This window comes from Spinacia oleracea, chromosome 3 (genome assembly GCF_020520425.1).
Source record: "Spinacia oleracea cultivar Varoflay chromosome 3, BTI_SOV_V1, whole genome shotgun sequence".
Classification (NCBI taxonomy): Eukaryota; Viridiplantae; Streptophyta; class Magnoliopsida; order Caryophyllales; family Amaranthaceae; genus Spinacia; species Spinacia oleracea.
In genome coordinates, this window is record NC_079489.1 from 66,260,616 (window position 1) to 66,287,058 (window position 26,443).

The window sequence follows — 26,443 nt, forward strand, 5'->3', positions numbered from 1 at the left end:
TTTGGTTAATATCTAAAAATGGAAGGAAGTGGGAATTTATGAGAATTAATAGATTGGCTAGTTGCTTGACTGACATAAAAAAGTAAAAATTGAAGAAGTTGAAATTCATGGGGAGTTTGAATTCTTACAAAACATGAAAAGTAATTATCTAGCCCCACCTTCGTCCATCAGAAATTTCAGAAATTCTCATGTTGTCCACCAAACAACTTAGACAAATTCTTATAAATTTAAGAAGGGAACTAATTTCCCTTGAATTACAACTTCCTATGAGGATTAAATTTCCATGTCAACCAAACAAGCCTAAATGTAAGAAACTTGCTACCTCATCTTGTACTCCATAGTTCACTTTGTGTAACCGTAGATCTTACAAAAACCAACAACATTGGACATTTCATAGTTGCTGAAACGAAGTACTTGATAAAAATTGCAATGTTCTGGAAGGTTAAACTTTCTAAATACAGCCTAGTTGAACTTGAAACATGTTTGATAAGAATAAATGGCATGACAAATTGACAAGTATGCAAATTCTATATAAAAAAAAAGCAAAATTCTGGAATGTTTTCTACATCCAGCTAAAGGACTGATGACTTGAGCCTTCCATGACAATTATCCAACTCTTCCACTCCCATAGCCCCCTTTGATGGGAAAAACTAAGAAAAATGGGAGTGACTTTGGTAACCAGTAATTATACTTCTCAAATCGTGCATCTACAATTGTAATTGGTATGACAAGATCATTGGTTTATTTATGAGGCAGAGAGCAAAAGGAGGAAAGATGAAACAAATGCCGATTGCCGAGGATGTCCTTAGCCACAATGATACTGTAGTCACAAACCTAGGTAGGTCGAAGAACTAGCGTTTCCTCTACTAAGACGGTAAAGGGCCACCATCAAAGTGTAACAGCTTCTCGTATCAAAGTGTAGTAGCATTTAGAAATGCCCAAATTCGCTGCAACAGCTCAGCTTTCACGGGATCAGGAATAGATGCTGCATTACAAAAGATCTCACCCGCATCAATTTCAAATGTTTTGCAACTGCAGATAATAAATAAAACTGCTATAATTAGTTTTAAGTCTGCCAATCATTTCTTAGGTTTCAAAACATTGTTACCGCTTACACGTTCTGCAACACCAAGACCAAACAATATTTCACAAACTCAAGCTCTAATTGCTCGCCCATGAGTCATGACTTGGTAATACCAAAAACAAAGGTAACTTCAGCTTTTGGGTCAGATCAGATTTTCCTTAACATCTCATTTCTACAAGTAAATGTCAAAGCTCAATCAACCTTAACATCTCAGTACTTGGAACAAAGTAAAAAGAATTTCTGTCTAGAAAAGCTTGAAATCAGGAATCGCCTCGTTTTCTTATTCCCTAAACAATTACATTGCTTAGCAACAAGCAATGTAATTAGGAGCATGCTTTGACAATTGACAACACATACACAACACGAGAAGCAAAACCTTAAACAAGATATATACCTCTTCCTTTTGGAGTAATTAAACGAATAAGATCATCTACAGTTACATTGTTCCTCCCTTTCTTCATTATAAATGTCCTGAATATTGGAAGCAAATCTTAGTTGAAACTCAAACATGACTAATTTGCAGGATTACAAGAAATCACACTATCAACTTGATTCAAATTACACTATCAACTTGATTATTAAATCCCAACACCAGCAGGATTAGGTTTATACTACAGATGGATGTTCAAACCTGCAAACAGCTTTCATTTCATCCTTCCATCCACATTCAATCAGCCTTTCTCTCAAAAGATCCATCAATCTCTCCTTTTCTCCACTTTCCATCAACTGTAAAGTCAATTAACCAAATACCCATCTTAAACCACGCAATTCAATCCACAAAATCAAAATCCATAACTTTTGAGTGTCCAAAAAATTATTTAAAAAACCCAAATTAAAGGATCTGCCCAGCAAATTAACAGCAAGAAGCAAGTTATTTTTCTTCTTTTTAAAAGAACAAATTAACGGGGTTGAAGAAACAGACCTTAATATTGATTTTCTCTTGAAGGGTAAGTTCCTTTTCTTGCTCATCACCTGCATCTGGTGTTGGTGGACGATTCACTGAATGCCTCCTAAATTTTTTACACCAAAAAAGCAAAAATTGTATTAAAAAACCCCAAACGACAGAAAAAAGGGATTATTTGAGTGAAATACTAAACAGAAAGGGCATAAATTTTAAAGGATTACATTGATAATTATGTTGTTTTAGCAAGCTCCAACAATTACGTTGTAAGTCCGGATGTTTCCGACAAATTGGAAAGGAAGATGACTAAATTTGAAGATTGTAGATAGAGATGATAAAGAAAACCAGGTTTTCTCAGAACTGGTTACGCTATGCGTTTTTGTTAGGGCTGATATTTCAGATTCAAAAGGTCTTGTACACCAACATAACTTTTACCCATTTTTTTATTGTAACTTTAACTTAGTTTTGATTAATTTTTATATTAGTAAAAAAATTGATAGAAATGATTAAATGATTAATTTTATACATTATTAGTGGTTTCGAAGAAATATGTTTTTACTGAAATGAAAAAATTTATTACTAAAAAATAGATAACTTTTACATATATAAACTTAAATTTTAAACATTTTGAGTTAACTTTTACTCCGGTGTACAATATTTATTGTACACCCTTTGTAAATAAGAATTTGTGTTTCCGATTAGGCTGCGTTCTGAAGTTATTAGAACTTATCAAAATTTATTTTAGTTATAAACTACATTTTATCCCGAGCGATTCACGATTTCTATTAAATTGTTATGTTAAAATAAAACTCCTATATATATCAACTGCTATATTTTAAATATTAGATTAGATTGGTTTTTTTATTTTGGATTAAATTTCATTTTAGATTTATTTTTTAATTATTATAGTGTTTGATTTTGGATGAAATTGTATATAAGAAATATTAATAATTAATTAATAAAAATATCTACGTGGCATTCGACTTTTTAATTCAAAAGTAATTTTGAAGTCTTATTTTCATTGGTCGAAACCATTAGATTTCCTACGTGGCGATCTAATATTGGATTAATGTTTGATTTTAGATTGAATTTTATTTTAGATTAGTGTTTGATTTTTGATGAATTTTATTTTAGATTTATTTTTTAATTATTAGAGCGTTTGATTTTGGATGGAATTGTGTATATATTAGTAATTACTACGTGGCACCTAATTAATTATCTACGTGGCACTCGATTTTTTTAATTCAAAAATAAAATAGAAATCTTATTTTTCATTGGCCGAAACCATTAGTAATCCTAGGTGGCGCTCTAATAGTTCAACAAATATGCCTCCTTTATATATATATATATATATATATATATATATATATATATATATAGATTGTACTTGATCAACCATATTTTTCCTGAACTTATCTTATCTGAACTTATCTGAACTTATCTGAACTTATTTTTCCTGAAATAAGTGAAAATAAGGTGAACAAAACAAGGCCTTACTAACTTTTTATTTTTTCCGATTTTTTCATGAAATGTAGCGAGGTTTGTTTTAATTTAACAGACTATCCCTCGAGTTTCAATAATACATAAAATATCTCAATTACCCTTTTGTGCCGTTAGTGTCCCTTAGCCCAAATTTTAATTTATCAAATACTTCTATTTTTAAACTTATTTCACCAATACCCTATACGGAAACTTAATTCACCAAATACTCATCTTTAAATTGCCCATTTTGATGTTCAACGACTATTTTTTGCGTTTGAAAAAGTATGTAGCCGTTGATTAATTATTCTTTGCATATAAATACTCATGTTCTGCATGGTTCATGTGATTGAGCAATTATTGTGTTAATTTCTTAAGACTTTTGTCACGAGTTCCTTCCTAGGATAAAGAGAAGTGTTTGCAGACCTTCAAACAGAGAAAGAAGAGTGCAAATGAAGCTAAGAAAAGGAAGAGACACACCTCAATTAAGTGTGGTAAATTCAAGGAAATGGGCCACAATGACAGGACCTGCAAATCTGGTGCTGGATCTTCCAAGGCGCGCACCAAAATAGAAAACACCTTCTGCTTCTACAGGAAGTGGAAAGCTGACCCTAATGGTGCAAGTACTTCCAAGGCCCCACCAAAAGAAAAGAAGTCTAAGCAAGCATGAGGAAGTGGTGGTTGTGTTTGGTTTTTTTGCTGCTTTTTGCTGTTGGTGGATGTCTTTAATAAGCATTAAAGTAGAAAACAACGACATAACATATTTTAAATGTTCATTAATTAGTGCAGTGATTTTTTGTAAAGAGAATATGCAAATGCTTCCCAATGTGAGATTTTGTGCATATACGGAGTATTATTCTGCAAACACATTGATTTATGATTTATGGAATATGACTTTATTTCTCATTGCATGTTTTACTTCATGATTAAAAATAGTAGGATTACAAATATCAATATCCCCATTTGTATTACAAATTTAGCTATTTTTTGTTGTTGTTTTAGCTTCTTTTCATTTGCTTCAGTTCTTCATGCATTATATTGTTTTCTACACTTTCTCCTTCGTCTCTGCTTCCCAGTTTTGTTGCTACGGTAAACCATAATGTTGTTGTTGTTGTTGTTGTTGTTGTTGCCCTGTGTTTTCTTCAATTACTCCTTTGCACCATCTCAAATTGTTACATTGATTACACTTGTAGTAAAGCCTTTATAGATTGAGTGTTGTATCAGAGATTCAGATGACAAATTTCCTCCCACAATAGCAGAATTTGTTTGGAAATATTATGTATGTGGACACATTAGGTGTTGATGACGTTTTTGATGGGGAATTCATGACAAAAATCTTAATATATTAACACAACAATTGTTCAACCACACCAATCATATCATGCATAACAGGGGTATTTATATGCAAAGAATAATCAAATGCTACTTTTTCTAACACAAAAACTAGCCGTTGAGCATCAAAATGAGTACTTTAAAGATATGTGTATTTGGTGAATTTGAAATTTGGGCTAACGGAGCACTAACGGCGCGTTAAAAATAAGGGTATTTGAGGTATTAAGTTTTGTTTTAAGGGTATTTTATGTACTCTCTTCGTATTTATTTAAAAGATGCACTATCTTTATTCGGCCTTATTTTATTAAAAGATACATTTTCTAGTTTTGGCCTGTCACGGTCCCCACTTTCAATTATATTAATATTTTTATCCATCTTGTGGTCCCCACACTTACCCACATACTCTTACTACAATAAATAATTAGCCCACTATCAATTTCATACAATAAATAATAATTCAATACCCCACTTTTATCTTATTTTAATAAATTAATTCAACTCAACCTCCTAAAATTACGTGTCTGTCAAAGTATATCTTTTAAATAAATACGGAGGGAGTATTATTGAAACCCGAGGAGTAGTTGGCGAATTATGGCTAAACTAAGGGACATTTCATGAAAAAACTCATTTTTTTAATTAAAGATATTGTATTTTTAAAACTTTTTAAACTTCCCTAAAGAAAATTACCCCTTTGTCCTAATTTAATTGTTGAACTTTTTATTGTCTGTCCTAGTTTAATGAGAAACTAGTTTCCTGGCCCTTGCGATGCCTCAAGTTAGTGAATTATGTACTACATTAATAATATTTGGATTTTCTACTTTTTCCCCAATGATAACATGAAACGTGTCACGTCTTAGTTGTAAAAACTTTATTGTTTAAACTTAAGGTTTGAGGTTCAAACTCGTTTAAACCTTATACAAACCATATTTGACATTTTTTTATATATATATAAAGATCACACGGAGCGAGTGACTCATAAGCAGAGCGCCACGTGTCACATAAACTTCCTTAGAAATGTCTTTTAATATATAGTATAGATTCCGAGTTAATCTCGATGTAAGAAGAACTTTTCAATTAAATGGCAATTTCATAAACATTTTGCTTGAAAATTGTAGATAGTGTGTACGGAGTATAGTCTTATTTGTTGACTGTATTTATAGTTATTGTATAATACTTGTCGTTGACTGTACATTTTATGATTGCTGAAGTATACAAAAATGCAATATTGTTTATTTGCAAGTGATTGACCCGATATAAATTGTTGTAAATTGTATGTTAATATATGTTTATTGTATATTGCTAATTGTTTGAATGTACATTATATAGGTGTTGATGTATTACGAAAATACAATATTGTTTATATATGTGGCCACATTTGAAGGTCATGTGAGTGTACTTGAGTACCACATTTAATGAAATTTTCGTAATAAATCAATCAACTATTTACGAAAAATGTCATTTGATTGAGATTTTTTTATCAATCACTGAGATTAACTCGGGAGACCTTTAATTTAATCGTTAGATTTACCTTTATAGCATGAACTCGTTTAATATTTGTTTGTGTCTTTTCTCCATTATTAAGGGTAAGCGTAACTCCTTTTCTCATACCGTTAAAATATTTCTCCACTATCTACCATTACACCCATTTTTCAAATCGTATTTACTCCCTCCGTATTTAATTAAAAGGTACACTTCCCATAATCGATGGTAATTAATCAAAAAATATATTTTCTATTTTTGGCATGTCATGGTCCCCACTTCCAATTATATTAATCTTTCTCTCCTTCTTGTGATCCTCACACTTACTCACATCCTCTTTTTACTACAATAAATAATTCACCCACTATCAATATCTTACAATAAATAATAACTCAATACCACACTTTCACCTTATTTTAATATATTCAACTTTATCTCCTAAAACTACATGCCGGTCAAACAATATCTTTTCATTAAATATGGAGAAAGTATTTTTTACAGTTTTTTCATCCCCCGAGTTTTAACTTAATTCACCATATAATACCCTTGTGTTTTCAATTATAGCACGTTTGCCAAGATACTACTTTGACCCTAATTATCTCTAATGACCTTTTCCGAAAAAATCTTTAAATTTAATGTAATGAAAGTTTATAATGAAACCAATTCAACGATATTTACTTGATGGCATTTGTTTTTAATAAATTAGTAAAAATATATGCTCAAAATTGGTGTATGAATAGTGGTAAAACCAAAATTGTTGCAATTTTTGTTTGAAATGGAGAAAGTACTAATTTTATAAGTACAAAATAGATTGGAAAAAAATATGGGAAATTCTCTATAGTAGCATTATACTTTTGCAAGTTCTCACCGGTAACAAATTATTTACCACTTTCTCTAAAATAGCATTTATAATCTAAGTTTTCTCTAATCTAACAATATTTCAGTAATTTCGATCTAATTAGATGCATCTCTAATTTATTTACGCCTAATTGTAGCTAGGTAGCCAGTCTTAGACCAACTATATAGACCAATTAAATTCTCATAGGTTAAGAAATGACTTGCACAATATATATACCAACAGTTGATCATGGTAGGATATAATCAACGAAATAAGCATTGACTTCCAATCGATAACTGTTTTCTTATGCAATCAAATTACTTTCAAATAGGAGACATGCAAAAAGAGCAGGTGATGCAGAGAAAAGCGACGAAGTGGAAGCAGTGCCAAATCGAAGAGGCCGACGACGCGGTGGCGTGGTGCTGCAGAGGACAATGAAATAACTTGACTTTGGGACAAACTTGGGGGGAGAAGGAAAACGACACTAATGAATTATCAGTGAACTTGGTTGAAAAATTGACTATATTAAACAGAGGTTGAGTAATTTTACTTGTTACCGTAGTTAGTACAGAGTAATAGATTGGCTAATTAGGTTGAAATTAGTGAAATAATGTTATAGTAAAGGAAATCTAAATTGTTAATGCTATTTTAGAGAAAGTGGTAAAATTTTTGTTACAGTTGAAAATTTGCAAAAGTACAATGCTACCCAAGAGAATTTCCCAAATAATATTTAATTATTAAAACGTAAAAAGAAAAAACAAAAAAAAATCACACCAGAGCAAACGAGGAGAAACATGGCTTAAACAAAATGGGAAAAAAAATCCGACCTCCCATAAGTCTAACAGAAAACGAAGTGGCGGCAAAGCATAACCATAAACCAAAATAAAGAAAACGGTATACGGTATACCTGTTTAATTCTCTCACACTCACTAAGGGGGGAGAACTTAGTTAACACGCCAACATCTCTCTAAAATCCCATTTCTCTTCTGCAGAAATTACCAAAAATGGCGGCTTCAATTTCTCTCTCCTCATTATCCATTTCCTCCAATGCTTCCGTTCGTTGTTTCCCGCCCAAATTAACCCCCAACTTCTCGAATTTTCGATTCCCGCCAATTATTGGAAACCCTAGAATCAATGTTTCTGTTTGTAGATCATCATCTGCTGCTGCTGCTGCTTATCCGACTGTTGTTTTCCGAAATCTTAATGCCGATGATTTCAGGCATCCTCTTGATCAACAAGTATAGCACCTCTTCCTTTTAAATTTACAGTAATTTTTTTCAATTTTTTTGAATACTTCTCTGTTTGATGGTGACATTGTTGAAATTAGAACACAGTAATTTTGAGAGCAATTCCTGGATTAGATGAAATCGGCAAGGCTTTATTAGGTATTTTTGTTTGAATTTGTTACAAATTTAATTTGATTTTCAGTTTAATTAATTTGAGTACTATACATGTGATATTTACCTTGATAATGCAAGGGTCCATTGCGGAGCAGGTTATGTTTCTTGAGAACATTGGTACTTCACTGCTTGTTTCCAAAAACCAGGTAAAATTCTGGGTCCATTCTTTCATAAAGTCTAGTATACTGAATCCAAGAAGATTGCATTGTGGTATTTCAGCATCATCTTTAGAATGTATTTAAGCTACACATTTATGTTACTTATAGTTAGCTACCGCCACCTGTGTTGGATTTGGGTATGTGTCAAGGTGCAATACTCGTCTATTTTCGTGAAAATATTGCATGTTTTGGTCCAAATTGAATTGGAAATGTCCACACTCACGTCAAAGTGTTGAACAGTGACTTAGGTATTTGAGTAAAAATGAAGAACCCGTGTGCAACATGACTGAGGATTTTACTAGAGCAACAAGTATAAAAGCCTTAGAAGGTTGTGGACTACTCCGTAGTAGAAAACTCAGTTGTTTATATGAGCTGTGACTGCTGTGTAGTTGTGTACTTGTCACTCGCAAATCATTAAAAAATTATGTTCACCGGGCTTCTTGTTCAATGATTGGGGGTTTATCATTATGCAGAGATGCGTACAAATTTGAATAGCTTTGTAGTCTTGATTCCAAAGAATATAGTTGACTTATTTGCTTAAAACTTACTCTTCATCACAGTGTGAAGGATATTATCTCTTCGAAGTGCTTAAACAATTATTTTGTGATTGCCAAAGCTTGTGTGTTGCCTCAAGTAATATGTTTTATCTTACTTTTGACTCTGACATGCTATGTTTGTGCATCAGCTTCCTGAACTACACCAGTTGATGATTGAGGCTGCTGAAATATTGAATGTTGAGGCTCCTGATTTGTACGTTCGCCAGAGCCCTACGCCAAATGCATATACTTTAGCCATCAATGGTAAAAGACCATTTGTTGTTGTCCACACAAGTCTTATTGAGCTTTTGTCTCGAAAAGAGTTGCAGGTATCAATATCATCTTATTTTCCTTGCTTCTCTTGCCTCATTTCCCCTCACTGTAGTTCCATAGAAGTATTTGGGTGTTGTTATTGTGTTATGGCTAATGAGTAATGAGCCATCCTTCAGTTGAAATTTACAGGTGTCTTTCCTGACATCTTCTTTTCTGAAAATGTCAACAGGCTGTCATGGCTCATGAGTTGGGTCATCTGAAATGTGACCATGGATTGTGGCTGACATATGCAAATATCCTTGCTCTTGGGGCGTATACAATACCTGGCAAGTTTATATTCACATTTCTACGTGGTTGCAGCATGGATATACATACATAAGACAATTTACTTAGTTTCTGATTTAGTAAGGATAGATATCAAAGTAGGATCACTTGCTTACATGCATATGTATGATATTTCACCTTGGTTGGTCTCATGTGGTTCGATTGTACATTAAATGGTAACATTTTCTAGCGAGTCATAGAATGATTGAACATTGGACTTGTAAGAATTCTGGGCCTTCTGCTTGATTAACGCTCCAGGAGATTGATTGAATTCTGCTTGCTGCCAGGACTGCAGCTAGTAAAATGGATATATAGCATCTAATAGTTACCATCTTTGCATAAAACTATAGTTGATTTAAGTATAGGATTGACTTAATAGCGTTACAAACTACATGGAATGATGGAAATAAGCAACACTAAAGGTGAAGTCCAAACTAGTATCATCATGAAGGAAAACTTGGACAGCGTTGTCTGAATCTCATAATCTAGAAGGTGATTAGGTTGTATTGTGTAAACTGATGCAGAATGCAAGAATTAACCTTTTGTTTCATTTACAGGACTTGGGGGATTTATTGCTAGTAGCATAGAGGACCAGTTAACCCGTTGGCTCCGAGCAGCAGAGCTAACTTGTGACCGTGCAGCCCTTCTTGTTGCTCAAGATCCCAAGGTATGGTGATGTGGCCTTCTCTTGCTGCATGTGTTCTTGTTCCTTTTTCCTTTTTGCTTTCGTTGTCTTTCCATCATTAGTCTCAGAAACATATCGAGAAACTTACCTGAATTTTTTTCTTGGCTTTTGTTTGTTCTTTTTTATTTTTTGGTGGTATTACAAGAGATTGTCATGTCTGTCCTGATGAAACTATCTGGGGGCTGCCCATCCTTGGCGGATCAACTAAATGTGGATGCATTCTTGGAGCAAGCTCGTTCTTATGATAAAGCTTCTTCAAGTCCAATGGGGTGGTATATTAGGTAAATGCAGGGTTTTTATAATAAGGAGCACACCACTACTTTTCTCACTTGGTGGGATAATAACAAGGATTTAAACAACCATTAAAATTCCTCACAGGAATGCTCAAACGAGGCAACTGTCACACCCTCTTCCAGTGCTACGTGCTCGTGAGATTGATGAGTGGTCAAGGAGCCGGGAATACAACTATCTTTTGAAGCGTGGAATGCCAATGAACACCCTGCATAAGGCTTAGGTTTCTGAGCAGGTAAAATGGACATATATTCAGTAACCAGTCATTTCTTTCACATTGGTTAGTAACTCGGTATCTAAACACTAGCTTATTTCTGCATCATGTATTACAAATAGCTCTTCAGAGTCAAAAGTGAATTTCATCAGAACCACTTGCATATTGGTTATTTCAATGATTTTCTCAGTCCAGGAGTGCTGGATGAAGTAGATATGGTAGATTCTTCCATGTAATTTGTTCATACTGAGGCATATTAATTTACATGCACTTGTGAGTTGTGACCAATTACGTGAAGATACACTGATATCATCTATGCCTCTGCAGGTAAGCCAATTGGAGAGCTTCCTGCTGGAAGATTCATATAGGAGCATAGCTGCTTCATTGGTTCAGTCAGATATTTGAGATATACTACAAGATTGGGATGTACTTGCTGGTGCTGCACATAAAAATCGCAAGTAAGCAACTTAATTTTACGCTGTAAACTGTAGAGATGAAAATTGATGTGGCATCTCGACTCTCTGCAATATTGACAAATCCACGGTGCAATGGACAAATTTTGTAAGATAGACAGATAGTCTTATTATACTGTATATTCAGACAATTAATATATATCAGCTTGGATTGCTGTATTCAAATATTGTCCATGTAATTATGTACTATAACAGTATTTCTAACTGGATTGAAGGTCTGAAAAATAAGACTTCATTGTACACGATTTTTAAATGTTCGAAATTTGCCATCCTTTTGTTAGACTTTTGAAATTGTCAGAACTCACAAGTGAAGTGAGTAATCGACAATGATTCACTGATGATTCAAAATTTGTGTATAATAAAACTCCCAGGTACCTTAACCTTCAGCATCCACTGAACTCCAACCAGGTACTTTCTTCAAGTTTCCTTCTTTCATAACCTTTCTTAGACTCGAGGCATCTTCCCACCGCTCAGCCTCTGCATACATATTCGACAAACCAACACGAACTCCATGATTATAAGGTTCCAAAGCTAATATCTCATCCACTATTCTTTCAGCAACCTCGATGTTGGCACATTTCCTACAAGCGCTCAACAAAGCTCCCCAAATCATCACATCCGCTTTCCATTTCATATCTCGTATCAATTTCTCTGCCTCCAATAATTTCCCCCCTCGACCTAGAAGATCAACCATGCATCCAAAGTGCTCTAGTTTAGGCTCAATGTTGTAATCTTGTTTCATTGAACGGAAAAACTTGCGACCTTCTTCAAGGAAGCCCCCATGGCAGCATGCAGATAACACTGCCACGAATGTAATCCCATTAGGCACGATTCCTTCGATTTCAAGCTTTCGGAAAAGCACAAGTGCTTCTTCTGAATACCCATGAACAGCCAATCCATGAATCATTGAATTCCAAGTTGCAACATTCTTTTCTTGCATACTGTCAAATACTTCTCTGGCCTTACTCAAAGCTCCATTCTTTGCATACATGTGAACTAATGCAGTCCCAAGAATCACCCCCATTTCAGCACCTTTCTTCTCTCTCAGAAACTTTTCAATCCTTTCCCCTATCACCAAACACCCTTCCTGAGCACAAGCCGATAACACAGAAGCCAAAGTCGCTCCATTCGGCTCGAGCCCCTGATTAACCATCTCATTAAACAGAAACAAAGCCTCATCTGAAATATCGTTCTGTGCATACCCACAAATCATACTCGTCCAAATGCTCAAATTTCTCTCAGGAATTTCGTCAAACACTTGGCGTGCATCGGCTAAACTCCCGGAAACACTATACCCCCTAACTAACCCATTAACAGCATGTAAATCCAAATCCAACCCAGTTTTAATCACATGTATATGAACCTGTTTACACCCATTTAGTGATTGCATATTCGAACACGCCTTCAAAAGAAAAGGAAAAGTATGCTTTCCCGGCAAAACACCCATCCTTCTCATTTTCACATACAATAACAGAGCATTTGAGGGTTTTGCAGTACTGGCTTGGGCTCTGATCAATGTATTGTACATGAAATTATTGGGTTCTAGTGTGTAATTAAATAGCTTTACAGCGTAATCTATATCACCCGCATTCGAGACGGCGCAGAAGGAGAGCAAGCGGCTTGCGGCGTAAGTATCGTGAATGCGAGCAGAAGTGATCATCTGGGCGTGGACTTGTTTGAGTTGATGCATTGACGAGCATTTGTCGGCGAGGAGAGAGAGAGGAGGTGAGTTTGATGGGGAGAGAGAAGATGAAGACGAGTGAGCGAGATGTTTGACGGTTGATGGTTTTGGCGGGAACGTGAATGATGGTTTAGGCATTTGTTGGGGATAAGGGGTGGTGGTGGTGGTGGTGGTGGTGGTGGTTAAGGATTGGTATTCTTTGTTGAAATACGGAGTAGAGATGTGTTCATCATCTACGGTGTTCGTGGATGGTTAACGATCACGTAACTCGTTTCGGTGAGGTAATTGAAGTTTGGTTTGACATTTACGTGAATCGTAACTGTATCGCTTAAGGTTTTTTTATTCGACTTATTTTTACTTATTTCAAACAAAATGAGTTAAAATAAGTTTACTCAAGTTTCAGATAATATAAGTTTGAAAAAATAAGTTTTTTTTAAGACATTTTCACACACAAATAAATTTATTTCAGATAAAATAAATTAAGATAAGTTTTGTTAAGTTCGAATAAGTTTCCATTGGTAATTTTTGAGGGGCTTCTATCGGTTTTTACCGGTGGAAAGCCGCGATTGCTTTGTTTTCTTGTGTTCTTTCCGTTAGTTTTTGTTTTTGTAGGTCTAATAATGCGTCTTCCTCCAGAGAGGAACGATTCTCCCTTGAAAGACAGGGTTATTTCTCCTTTCTTTTCGAGAGGTTTTCTGCTTTTGTGTGGGTATCGAGTCGAGGGGTGTTGTTTGTGTATTTCATGGTGGAAATTGTGTTGTTTCTATGATGTTATGCACTTTGAAGATCAAGATCAAACCGCGATATGAAGCAGGTTCAATTTTCAAGATGACTATAACATTTATAACGAGGTCCTCCATACAACGAAAAGATGATATTATTTCATGGTTACACATATATATACCATGATTCCGGAGCCGTTCTTCGGTATTTTCTCATTTATTTATTTGGAAAAAAGAATTTGTTATTGTATTTTAGATTTGTTCTTGTTCTTGTTTAGGGAAAAAATTAATTGTAGATGTCGTATGGCTTTATTTTAATGAAATTTTCCCTTACCCGTCAAAAATAAAAGTTCGGATAAGTTTAGTTAATTTTAGTTAAATCAGATAAGTTCAACACAAAATAATTCAAATATAACAGAGCCTAAATCGGTTACCGTTTGAATGGTAAATCGTGGTTTCCTTACGTTTACCCGATTAACCATAAACCCCTACCCAATTTTTTATTTCTTTTTTAATCTCTTTTACCATATTTGTAAAAAATATAGTTTACAATAGCATTTTGAAATCGAAGATCAAGTCAACCAAAATAAATTATTTTCGTAAAAAGTATTTTATAAAATATTTTGAATTATCTCTATTATACAAGTAAATAGGTGAGGTTATTTTAGTAAATCCACATTTGATGTCCCCTTTAAATTATTAAAATACCCTCCACACGGCTCAAACAAGCATTTTAATCAATCTAGTCCCTTAATTAAATTATTACCATTTTAATCAATCTGTTTATATGTGTTCGATTCTAACTAACTTATCTGTTTCTTATATTCGCACACATCACATTTATATTACATTCTTTACATCTTATTTCAAATTTAAATGTAATAACTCAAATCTATTTTTTATATTCACACGCATTGCGTGCATATAAGACTAGTTATAATAAAATGTTCGCCACATGATACTTGAACTGTTTTATTTTAAGGATATTGTTTTATGTCACTCACATAGCGGATAAAATCAGGGGATTGGGGGAAAGGATAGGCCAAACTTTTTTTTTTTTTTTTCTCTTTTTTTTTTGTTATTGTTCAATTAGACAAAAACTTGTTTTTTAATTAACAAAGATAACATAATCAAGACGGTTTGGCCGAGTGGTCTAAGGCGCCAGATTTAGGCTCTGGTCCGAAAGGGCGTGGGTTCAAATCCCACAGCCGTCATTTTTTTTTAATATTTAATTTTTATTTTTAAATTTCTAGTTTTTAGTTTCCATCCTCCGTACTGTATGGTTTTAAGCTTGTAATAACAAATCCGATCCGTCCATTGTTTTTCTAACTAAAAAATTTGCAATTTTAGACTATTCATATACTTTTCTTTAAGAGGTTTGAGTTGAATTTAATAAACTAAGCAAGTGGGGTAGTAATTTAATTATTTTATAAAAATTGATATTAGGTGTATGTATACACAAGGTTTTATTTTATTTTTTAAATGTCCCCCTACGTACTGTATGGTTTTAGGCTTGCAAAGTCTTAATAACAAATACTATCCGTACAATTTTTTTATAACTACACAATTTGCAATTTTACACTATTTACACACTCTCTTTTATCAATTTTTTTTATTTATACATAAGGAATTAATCACTTTATATTTTAATACGAGTCATACGCATGACCGACAAAGAGTTTTAGGAGGTTTGAGCTGAATTTAATAAACTAACTAGTTTTTTTTTATCCCGGATGATGCCCCAGGTCATTACATGAAAAACAATATTTATGCGATTACATACAAAGAACGCGATTAATTAAATGCTTATATTATTTTTCTTCTTCACTATTTTGTCATTTGTTATATTTTGTTCGGAAAGAAAGAAATCAAATATGACATATAGGTTGGTGTATAAGTTTTTATTCTTTGAAACTTGAGGTCGAGGGTTCAAGTCTTACATAAACAATTTTTTTTTATTGTATGTAAATGCATGGAGTACCACTCTTTAAGAAGGAAGAGGGAGAGTGTCACGTGGAAGATAAATTTGATTGTAAACGCCTTTTAATATATAGTATAGATAGATTGCAACTTGCAAGTGGGATAGTGATTTAATTATTTTATTGTAAGAAATTGATATTAGGTGAATTATTTATTGTGGAAAAATAGAATGTGAGTAAGTGTAGGGACCATGGAGGGAGAGCAACATTAATATACTCCGTATTTGAGAGGGAGCTTTATAAGGCTTTTCAATTGTTCTCTGCCCCTTTTAGTTTGAAGGCTAATATGAACAAGTGTTCAGTTTATTTTGGTGGAGTTTGCCCGAGTGTGTGTAACCATATTTTCGAGGAGTTCTAGTTTTTAAAAGGCGACTTCCTTTTCAAATATCTGAAAGTATCTTTCTATACTAAGAAGTTGTCAATAATGCAATGTCAACCTCTGATCCTTAAAGTTCTTCAATGAATCTACTCTTGGATTTCAAGACTTCTCAGTTACGATGGTAGATTGCCACTGATTTGTGTTGTTCTGTCTAATATTCAGAGTTATTTGAGCAAAAAGAAAATACGTTTTTTTTACTAATTTATACATAGTATTTAAAAACTAAAACCATAGGTTAGAATGTGACATGTAACCATATGTTATAATGTGACACGTGTCTTCACATTATCAATCTTCTCTTTTAGAAAAAGAAAAATTAAAATAGACAAAAATCAAAAGGCATCATTATTAATGTACATGTCTTTGTGTTTAAAGAGGGAAAACTCAAAAGACTTTCCCTCCAAAAAATTAAAAAAACAAAAAACAAAAAGACAATCATACAAATAAATAAATGATAACTTAATTAGCTAAGTTATATTGTTATTAATATTTCATAACTACAACATTAATAAATAATTAGTTCTTACTAAAAAGAAGGCATACAAAGCTAAACATCTGTCAGGATGGCTTCTCAACCTCTCATTCAAGCACTCCTATAAATAAATTGACTAACAACCCTTTTCGTTACATCACTTGCACAATCAACTCTATATAATCACACATTTTCAAAGGTAATGTGTGTTTTACTTTATATGTCTATTATTTTTTTGTATGGCTAAATATCAATTTTCGTCAATTTATTATGATTATTTTAATAACCGTTTGTTTTTATATTGACGTAAGATTATATGTTACATTATCATCACCTTTGATCGAGTGTTCTCACTAAATGTTGTTAGATTAACTTAGTAATAACCTTAACACATACGTAATGTGGTTCTACTTATTTATATATTTATTACTTACATTAAGCAAAAATTTACGAATGCATATAAATAATTTAAAATTTCTTAATATCTAAGTTATTGTATGTCAAGCAATATAACTATGTAAGTTCTTATAAAACTTTACAAAATGCTCCTGTGCATTGCACGGGTCAAAATGCTAGTTCTTTTTAATGCACGTGCTAATCAACTTCTTCATTAAAGGGGCTACACACTCACACCGTACATCAATAGATGAGAATACTGATAGAGTTATGTTCACGTGAAGGACATTTTCGATCATTCAATTGGCCTAAGAATCACAGTGGGTGTTCAAAATATGAGTTGTGTTTTTATTTTGTTTCGGCAGTTTCATATTTATGAATGGATAGGTTAGACCTTTACCTAGACAACTAGATCCGCCCATTTCACATTAACAAAAATCACCACCAAAATACAGGGATGTCAAATCGGGTCATCGACCTATTTTAAGTTAGGTATAACTGACTTTAATATAATCGAATAACGTTTGTGTGTGATCATTGTGCTCATATGGATTAAGCGTGTGAATTCTTTTCCAAGTAACTTCAATTTTTGTTGAATATCGATCGAATTGGGTCAAAAAATGTCGATCGAATCGGGTCCGAACCAAAACACAAACCAAAAGAGAAGAGAAGCAAACGGTGTGTACTTGTTAGAAAAGTGGACGGACCTACATAAAAAAAACACAGAACAATTGCGAGTCATTCTTCTTCTCTCATTCTCTCTCCTGGCTGCTCATCCCACGAACACACTCCATTGATAGCGCAGAAAATGCCCGGTCTTCAGGCGCCATCAGATTACTCCAATGAACCACCTCGTCATCCTTCTCTTAAAATTAATTCCAAGGTTCTTATCTCTCTTTTGTATTTGATTAACTTATTTACTTTTGATCATGTGGAACTTCTTATTAATTATACATTTTAATTGTTCACTCGCTCGCGGAGTTTGATTTAATATTTCATTTTTTGTTTCAATTCTTACACTTTTTTCATGTAAACGTTGTTTAGCTGGTAATTAGTGATTTAATTAAATTTCTTATTAAGAGGATTTTGTTTATTGGATTGATTGATTGTTAATACTACAATTTGGCTGAAATAGTGAGTCATTTTTTGGTGCTACAAATGAGTGGACTAGTAGTTGTGTGTGCTTCTTTTTGGGGAATTTTGATTGTTAATTTAGGATTAATGACGAAATCTAATGACTTTTGTTTTTGAATTTTTTTATATATTTGTTTTGAAGGAAAACAATGTAAAGTTGGAGTAATTTGGAAAATCTTCTAGCTACATAGGAACACAGTTTATTGACAAAAATTAGTGATTATGTTTACAATAACAAGTTTTAATCACTAAATTAGTGACTATGCTTATAGTAACAATGGCATCAAGTGAGTTAAGGATTGTGGGATACTGGGATATAAATCAAGCACATTCAAGATTGTTTTAAAAAGAAGTCCCTAACGAGTGTCACAAGGTCTACCCAACCAAGTTCTTGATTTAATCCCGTTCCTGTTTCAAGTTCACCTAATTATTATGCTTCTACAATTCGTTGAGATTGTATTTCTTGAAGAGATTCTCTCCTCTTCGGTGAACCTCCCACAAAATTCAAGAGAGTTGTAAGTTAACATAAAGCCAAGCACAATCTGAATTCTTCTTAGCAAGGGCAACTTGTGTCAACTGAAGTTGATGATGAAAGCAATGTACGAAGTCTGCTTAAGGACATTCATTCAATTATTAAAGTTTTGAGGCCATTGATTGAACCTTGCATATTGTTTGCCCCATCATAACCCTGACCCGAACTTGAGAGAAAGTTAAAGCGTACTCCATGAGTAATGCTGTAATGATTCAATAGCAGCTTTAAGAGTCAAATAAGTAGTATTGGGAACATGCGCAACACCGAGAAAATAGACTTCTCCCCTTTTATTAACATATCTCAAACAAAGAGCCATTTGTTCCTTGTCAGAAACATCGGCAGACTCATCAGCAAGGATAGCGAAAACCGCCACCCTTAAGATCTTTAAGGTCTTCAAGTATTGCTTTAGTTGTCTTTTTGGCACAAGCATTGATAATGTCTTTTTGGACAACCGGAGAAGTAAGTTGGCAATTACTGGGGGCCTTTTTTTCAAAACAATTTTGCAATATTCAACATCATGTTCCGAAAGAAGAGTTAATAGTGCAATAAAATTACATAGGAACACAATTTATTGACAAAAATTAGTGAATATGCTTACAATAGCAAGTTTTAATCACTAAAATCAAATGTGCTCGATGGTGGTATCCCTCGCTCCCCGACACTGGATAATGCCAGCCCAAAAATAAAACAGTAATGTCCCTGATCTTTTGAATATTTCCCATTGAGTCGCATGATCTTTAACAATATAGGACTAAGAACTATGTTATATGTGTGCCTCTAATCCTCATTGAAGGATGCTTTGGGTATATAGTCTGAAGGTCGGTGATCAAATGAAGCCATAAAGGAGTCTCGGTGAAGTTAGAAGAGGTCTAGAAATGAAGTTAACTTAAAGCTGGAGTTGTGCTTGCCCAAGCACGTTCAAGGAAAAAGTAGTCTGCCAGGCCATGCTCGGCCGAGCATATTTGTGCACCTGTCGTTTTCGTTAGTTTTTCTCTTTTAACGTGGACTAATCCTATCCATTCACTCTTATTTGGATCTAGCACTATAAATACACCCTTGTAACATGTTATTTCTGATGTGTGTGAGAGAGAGACACATGTGAGATAGACCCTAGCATACCAAGAAACTCATCTTCTCACTTTCAAAGTTCCTCTTGTAGTTCTTTCTCCATTGAAGAGTGATAAAAGCTCCAGGCCCTCGCTGCCCTCCCCATGGTGGATGTAGCTCATTGAATAGTGAACCACCTTAAACCTTTGTGTGTTTTTATATTCTTCACATATTTCTTCTCAATATTGCAATTTACATTGTTTATACAACTCTCAATCAAGCCTAAATGTCCTTTATTTATAACAAACTATATAGTAATTCTAGAAAAGAATTGAGGAAAACAAAAATGAAGGTTCCGGTTACTCATTCTAGGGAAACCCTTGTTCTGGATTGGAAGTATTTTGATGATTGCTGCTGGGAAATTCATGCTAGGTTTTCAGTGTTATTACTTTTAAGGGAAGCAGACTCCAGAACATTTGTTAATTGTCGTAACTCATATGTATTCTGTAAGAGATTATTTCGTTTTTGGAGATTATTTATAGAAGGAAATAAATGGTTAGAAGAGATTTTCAGGTTAGGGACCTACATAATTTCGTCGATAAGTTGGTGGTTTTTTTACTTGCAGTTTTGAAGGTGGCTTCAAACAAATTCCTTTTTAAGAAAGCGAGTCCTCCCCCCCCCCCCCCCCCCCCCCCCCCCCCCCCCCCCCCCCCCTAAATGGCCTAAAAGGCTAAAATAGAATAAAGGATGCTTTCTTTGGGAGAGTATTCATTTTAGTGTTATACTCTTATTCTATTGTTTTGGCATTTTGAACGCTGCCACTGGGCACTAGTTCAAGGCTATATCTCAAGTAGGCACTTTATTTGTGCAATCCGGGCAGTTTTACTTTTAACTAAGTAGCCTCTTTTATTTTGGCTTGGAAAATAGTAGTAAATATCTTCATTCCTGTGCAGGAGCCTTTCAACGCTGAACCACACCGATCAGGTCTCATATCAGCCTATGTGACTCCAGTGGATTTATTCTACAAAAGGAACCATGGACCGATACCTGTTGTCTATGACATTGAAAGGTTACTTATGATGCCAGATAGATTGCACTACTTGGTGATACTTCTATATTGACGCAGTTGTATATGGTCTTGTAGATATCATCTTTCTGTTACGGGCTTGATCAACATCCAAAGGGAGTTCTCAATGAGAGACATCAGGTCAGCAGGGGTTTGTAATTTTCTGATTGGTTTATTCATATAAAGTGTTATATTTCAATCAAGCTGATTAGTTGCAAGCTACAAATATCCTCTTGTAGTTGAACTGACTCGTGTTATCTTCTGTGGGTATACTGGGTTACCCTTAGAAATTAACCCCCCCTCCCCCCCCTCTCCCTCTCCCTCTTCCTTCTCTCCACTATACTCTTTCATGTGCTCAGGCAATGATTTATATTGTTTCTTATGTGTTAGGGACCTGCCCAAGTATACTGTAACAGCTACATTGCAGGTTGGTTTCAGAAATTCAGTTGTGAGCAATTAAGTGGTCTATTGGTGTTTGCTTTGTGACTTGTCTTTTTTCCTTCCAAATTAACTGTGGCCTCCTTCAATTCAAAATATGAAGCTGATGGTTATATTGGTCTCTTAATTAAACAGTGTGCAGGAAATCGCAGGACAGCTATGAGCAAAACAAGAAAAGTGAGAGGAGTTGGCTGGGGCATTGCTGCCTTAGGAAATGGTTTGAGCTTTTCACATTGAATAGAAACTCTATTCTTTTAGCTATATTGGATTATTGGGGCGATTTCTGCCCCTTCATTTTATATTTTTTTGCAGTAAAATATCACACGAGTATTGTTTTATTGGTTACTTCCTCCATCCCTTAATACTCGCCCCGCTTTCCTTATAAAGCCGTCCCTTAATACTCGCCCCGTTTCTATAAATGGTATAGCTTTACTAATACTATATCATTTCTCACTTAACCATGGACCCACATATATTCCTTACTTTTAAAAAAAAAATTAAAAAATTCAATTCCCACCCACTCTAACCCATCCCACCCCATTTATTTGTCACTTTTCGCACTAACTATATTAAAAAAAATACTCCACCATCAACTACCACATAACAAATTAATAAGTCAATTAAATTGCCTAAAACTATGTGCCGGTCAAACTGGGGCGAGTATTAAGGGACGGAGGGAGTAAGTACTAAGTAGGGTTTCTTTGACACATGATTTAATGGAGTATAGTTTGCTGAATCCTGTTCGCAAAATACCATTTTTGTTTCAAGAGGGATTTGCTGTATACTTGTTAGACATTGCTTAAATAAGTTGATGCTTATGGGATTTTCGATTTACCTCCCTAACCATTTCGTTATCTTGTAACCTTCATTCAGCTGTGTGGGGTGGAGCTAAATTAGCAGATGTGCTTGAACTGGTTGGTGTTTCTAAGCTAGCTAGTACCACATCAAGAGGGGGAAAGCATGTTGAATTTGTCAGTGTTGACAGGTGCAAGGTAAGGCTTAATAATATCCTTCTTCTCCAGCACTTTTACAAGTTATCATCTCCTGTTTTATCCACCTGGTTGAGGGTTTCACTGGATCTCTTTGTTGTTGAGTAGGAGGAGAATGGAGGTCCTTATAAGGCATCAATTCCATTGAGCCAGGCAACTAACCCTGAATTTGATGTATTACTTGCCTATGAAATGAATGGAGAGGTAAGTTCTATCTCAGTGGTGATTCATTTAACTGGTCTCTCTGTCCCCGAGGTAATAGTAATTTTTTTGCTGCCTACTTGAACAAATTCTGACTTCCTCTACCAAGACTCTGTATAGCATGGCTGAATTTATTGAGGGAATTTTCTTTCACATGTGATAGAATACCACCTATATGACAAACTCTATCAAGGAAAGCTATAGTTTTTCTCTTCGTAAAGTTTTTTTTGTTTTAAATCACTGTATTCTCTGTAGACATCGATATATCAGAAACAAAAAGTAAATCAATGGTATGTGTTGCTAAATATCTGTAGAGAAAACTGTTGCAGATAATATCTCCTTTCCCTTAATATGGTATAGGAGTCACTCGTACGTCATGCCTTCTAATGAAGAGAGGTGGATCAAGAGTTCTTTTGTCTTTGTTTTCCTTAATTCCTGTGGTAAACCAGAGAAGAAAAAAGCAGGTTGGCTGTAGGAGAAACCTCTTAGGTATTTCTTTTCTTAATATATCTCCCATGTGGAGACATCAGGCACTGCTAATTTGACATAATTTGATTGCCATAGAATTTACACCAAAAAGGGTGAGCTGCCTTCTGTTTTCATGGAGATTTTAGAAACATTCCCCATGGTCATTGATTTTCAATCAATCTACTCTTTATCCTGGTTCATTCATGATTTGGAATTTTGGACTGATCTCGCAAGCAGCTATAAGTGTATCTGTGTGCAGTATTGCTCTAACTCGGCTTTCTCTGTTTGTGATATGATCTTAGACCCTTAACAGGGATCATGGTTATCCATTACGTGTAGTTGTCCCGGGTGTAATTGGTGCTCGTTCGGTTAAATGGTTGGATTCTATCAATGTGATTGCTGAAGAATCTCAGGTTAGCTAATGCTTGACTTCAATATGCTGCTGTACATCTACTCATCAGGGGACTTAGTGGCCATTTCCGTGCTGCTGTCAACAGGGTTTCTTCACGCAAAAGGATTATAAAATGTTCCCTCCTACAGTTAATTGGGAAAATATTAACTGGTCGACGAGAAGGCCTCAAATGGATTTTCCAGTTCAGGTAGTAGAATACTTCAAATCTGATATACACCATGCATTGTGGGATATCAACAATTTGTTCGGAAGTAATTTTGGGCAGAATTCTGATTAGTTTTCTGAACTTGATCGTATGAATCTATTGGCATAATGACTAATGAGTGTTACTTCATTTCTTTACAGAGCGCCATCTGTTCCTTAGAAGACTCAAATGTTCTGAAAGACGGCAAGGTAATTTTGTTCCTTCTGACTCATAAATATTTGATGAATGGGTAAAATGTAATTAGCTACGCACTTTGTTCAAAGTACAATACTAAAGATTTAGCACTTAGCTCCCCCAAGACTCCATCCAATGGAAAAAATGTTCTCGGAATATTTCCCTAGTTACAAAAAATATCACTCCCTCCGTCTCTTTTTGTTTTTTACGTTTGGTATTTTGCACGCTTTTTAACGATTAATTAATGGCATTGAGATTCTTTTAAGTTTTTATGTAAACGAGGAAAATTACGTTTATTTATAATGTTTTCACTCTTATCAAAATTCTGATATTGGGAAAATGAGAAAAAGTTAATGTTCTAATGAAAAGGTGTGAGAGATTAAATGACCAAATGAATGTAATTGGTTAAAACAATAATTGGACACAAAATTTGATAAAATATTAAATCATTTATGTGATAATATAAAAGGAAATGTAAAAAACATTTTGGGACACCCAAAAAGGAAAACGTAAAGAACAAAAAGAGACGGAGGGAGTAGTAAAGAATAGTATATAATTTTTTAATAGAAGTCAGAAACCCTCTTCTTTGCTGAATTCTGGCCCTCAAAGAATTTCCACTATCAGCAAGGGTTTATCATTTTGTGCAAGTATTTTGAAGCTTATTGATGTGATGTGCTAAAATTTCATTTAAGATTATATTTTAATTAAATAACAGTAGATACTTCATATTTTATTTTCAAATTTTTTCATCATTTTTCTTATATTGTGCATGCATGAGATCCATATCTTCTCCACCTTGGTTTCTGTTTGAGATTGAACTTTGCCTGTGTGATTGCTGATATATATATGGCTCAACCTTGACAATGTAGTCGCATCTATATTAAAGTAGTTATGGTTGACTAGAATCCCCAAGACAAGTCAACTCTTTCACTGATGTCAGCTTTCTAAAATAGCATGTGTAGTTTATTGATGTGTATCGTACAAGTGTACTACCCACTGATGCAGCACTAGATGTTTGTTCTTCATGTATTGTACTGTATAAGGCCTTGATGTGGCGTTGTGTATCCCCATTGTGTATCTCCGTTGTGTATCTGGTAGTGGTCACTGAATGTTCTATTGAAATATTGTTCCAGCAGGTAAGTTTGAGATGTCTGACGTGCATGCATGATGCTGAGTGTAGATTAAAAACCTTTAAATAAAACGATCGGAGACGTTCAAAGTTATGTAAATGACAGTAATTACTACTAAACAGTAAACACTAATCTGTTACCTAATACCAAATATGTAATACCGTTTTGATAGTAGGACATATATACCTTTTTCATAATCCTGAATACATATATTGTCTTCCCTTTATACCCAACCTTGATAATGTTCTCTAAAGCTTCTGATTATCTGGGTTTAGGTAACAGTCAAGGGATATGCAGTATCTGGTGGAGGTCGTGGGATTGAGAGAGTAGATATATCCGTTGATGGAGGGAAAACATGGATAGAAGCTTCTAGATACCAGAAACCAGGCGTTCCATATGTTGCAGATGGTATCAACAGTGACAAGTGGGCGTGGGTGCTCTTTGAGGCTCAAGTTGAGGTGCAGCATAGTGCTGAGATTGTTGCAAAAGCGGTAAGTTCTTAACGGAATTCCTTGGTCTCTTCTCTTGCAGATACTTTGCTTAATCTTTTTGTAATCATGTTACACAGAATTTCTATAGTTTGTTATTCAAACAGACTAGATGCAGTATGATCACTGAAAAGTTTGATGAAAATATTTAACATAGTTGTCTCATGTGCAACTTTAAATTTCCTTTTTCCGTTTCCTAAGAAGAAGAGTTTGACTGCTGTGACTTTTGTTGTTCTTAGCTGATTCAGTTCATTTCACGTTCAATTATTGCTGCAACGTGAGTTCACACGAGTCTTTCTGATGTCTCTCTTTTTGCTTGATGTTTTCTTTGATTTGTGGCAGGTGGATATAGCTGCAAACGTGCAGCCGGAAAATGTAGAAACTATCTGGAATCTGAGAGGAATCCTGAACACATCATGGCATAGGGTTGATGTTAGAGTTGGTCACTCAAGTATGTAAGATCACAAATTCTGCCATCATCGTGTTTTGGGTTAACAATTTTTTTTTACTGTATGTGGCAAGTCTGGTAACTCAACACGATAGAAAATTTCGCACAGGAGATTTGTGAGTCAGTGAATAACCTGTAAGCTATTATATGTAATGCTGCTAAATGTTATTTTTATTTTCATGGTTTATGTATGTAATTTTACATATTGTGAAAATAAGCATAGGGCGGTGGGATGCATGGTTATTTGTTGTATTCTGCAATTCAATAATACTGATATGGATATAAAGACAATTTCTTCAAGGCTGTTAAAGCTTTTTATGTACAAATTGTTAAGTGCATTAGTCATAATATGTACTTATGTAGTTTCATGGTTTGAAGTCCCACTTGAAGCAGACGTTTGTTTTCCCCAACTCAAACAGACTCGTCTAATCACACATGAGACCGGACTTCATTTTTTTTATAGGTAAGAAGAAAGACCCACTGAATCAGTATCTGTCACAGATTAGCCAACTCAACTACGCAGGTCAAGGTTGAGCTACTCCCAAACATTTTTGTAGTTGATGGTTTTCGACGCTGTAATCTCCGAGTCACAAGGTGTGTTTCCCAACAACTTAC

General features: G+C 34.5%; 4 protein-coding genes and 1 non-coding gene across 7 annotated transcripts; 3 read left to right on the plus strand and 2 right to left on the minus strand.

Annotated features, from left to right (window-relative positions):
* Nucleotides 1-362: 362 nt before the first annotated feature.
* LOC110783520 (transcription and mRNA export factor ENY2) lies at nucleotides 363-2,369 on the minus strand. 2 transcript variants are annotated; one of them, XM_056840411.1, is made up of 5 exons: nucleotides 2,210-2,369; nucleotides 2,007-2,094; nucleotides 1,716-1,810; nucleotides 1,479-1,555; nucleotides 363-1,032 (listed from the first exon to the last, which is right to left on the minus strand). In XM_056840411.1, coding segments are annotated over exons 1-5 (330 nt in total). In that variant the 5' UTR covers nucleotides 2,212-2,369; the 3' UTR covers nucleotides 363-964. The 2 variants fall into 2 exon arrangements, with proteins under 2 accessions (XP_056696389.1, XP_021843560.1); XM_021987868.2 differs by having other exon boundaries at nucleotides 363-985; nucleotides 2,210-2,366.
* A 5,600-nt stretch (nucleotides 2,370-7,969) lies between these two features.
* On the plus strand, nucleotides 7,970-11,709 carry LOC110783518 (plastoglobule-localized metallopeptidase 48, chloroplastic). 2 transcript variants are annotated; one of them, XM_021987865.2, is made up of 9 exons: nucleotides 7,977-8,351; nucleotides 8,441-8,498; nucleotides 8,592-8,659; nucleotides 9,357-9,536; nucleotides 9,710-9,806; nucleotides 10,362-10,471; nucleotides 10,637-10,770; nucleotides 10,868-11,015; nucleotides 11,322-11,709. In XM_021987865.2, exons 1-8 carry the CDS (start codon nucleotides 8,118-8,120, stop codon nucleotides 11,001-11,003), a joined length of 1,017 nt encoding a protein of 338 aa, XP_021843557.1. In that variant the 5' UTR covers nucleotides 7,977-8,117; the 3' UTR covers nucleotides 11,004-11,015; nucleotides 11,322-11,709. The 2 variants fall into 2 exon arrangements, 1 of the variants encoding a protein (XP_021843557.1); XR_008930580.1 differs by lacking the exon at nucleotides 11,322-11,709 and having other exon boundaries at nucleotides 7,970-8,351; nucleotides 10,635-10,770; nucleotides 10,868-11,007.
* A 16-nt stretch (nucleotides 11,710-11,725) lies between these two features.
* LOC110783517 (pentatricopeptide repeat-containing protein At5g66520) lies at nucleotides 11,726-13,758 on the minus strand. The gene has a single exon (XM_021987863.2). It carries the CDS (start codon nucleotides 13,284-13,286, stop codon nucleotides 11,844-11,846), a length of 1,443 nt encoding a protein of 480 aa, XP_021843555.1. The 5' UTR covers nucleotides 13,287-13,758; the 3' UTR covers nucleotides 11,726-11,843.
* A 1,246-nt stretch (nucleotides 13,759-15,004) lies between these two features.
* TRNAL-UAG (transfer RNA leucine (anticodon UAG)) lies at nucleotides 15,005-15,084 on the plus strand. The gene has a single exon. It is a non-coding gene; the product is annotated as a tRNA-Leu (tRNA).
* A 2,731-nt stretch (nucleotides 15,085-17,815) lies between these two features.
* On the plus strand, nucleotides 17,816-26,154 carry LOC110783516 (sulfite oxidase). Its single transcript, XM_021987862.2, has 12 exons — nucleotides 17,816-17,979; nucleotides 20,763-20,878; nucleotides 20,954-21,016; nucleotides 21,266-21,302; nucleotides 21,449-21,530; nucleotides 22,187-22,305; nucleotides 22,411-22,506; nucleotides 23,274-23,384; nucleotides 23,469-23,570; nucleotides 23,729-23,776; nucleotides 25,168-25,383; nucleotides 25,723-26,154. The coding sequence occupies exons 1-12, from the start codon at nucleotides 17,905-17,907 to the stop codon at nucleotides 25,837-25,839; spliced, it is 1,182 nt and encodes a 393-aa protein (XP_021843554.1). The 5' UTR covers nucleotides 17,816-17,904; the 3' UTR covers nucleotides 25,840-26,154.
* Nucleotides 26,155-26,443: the final 289 nt, after the last annotated feature.

Coding starts and splice junctions, on each gene's coding strand:
- LOC110783518 (XM_021987865.2), top strand. CDS start 8,118: ATGGCGGCTTCAATTTCTCTCTCCTCATTATCCATTTCCTCCAATGCT. Junction 8,660..9,356: donor TGCTTGTTTCCAAAAACCAG/GTAAAATTCTGG, acceptor TTTGTGCATCAG/CTTCCTGAACTACACCAGTT. Junction 9,537..9,709: donor TGTCTCGAAAAGAGTTGCAG/GTATCAATATCA, acceptor AAATGTCAACAG/GCTGTCATGGCTCATGAGTT.
- LOC110783517 (XM_021987863.2), bottom strand. CDS start 13,286: ATGCCTAAACCATCATTCACGTTCCCGCCAAAACCATCAACCGTCAAA.
- LOC110783520 (XM_021987868.2), bottom strand. Junction 1,556..1,715: donor GAAATGAAAGCTGTTTGCAG/GTTTGAACATCC, acceptor TCCAATATTCAG/GACATTTATAATGAAGAAAG. Junction 986..1,478: donor AATTACTCCAAAAGGAAGAG/GTATATATCTTG, acceptor TTTGTAATGCAG/CATCTATTCCTGATCCCGTG.
- LOC110783516 (XM_021987862.2), top strand. CDS start 17,905: ATGCCCGGTCTTCAGGCGCCATCAGATTACTCCAATGAACCACCTCGT. Junction 23,571..23,728: donor AAATGGATTTTCCAGTTCAG/GTAGTAGAATAC, acceptor ATTTCTTTACAG/AGCGCCATCTGTTCCTTAGA. Junction 23,777..25,167: donor ATGTTCTGAAAGACGGCAAG/GTAATTTTGTTC, acceptor ATCTGGGTTTAG/GTAACAGTCAAGGGATATGC.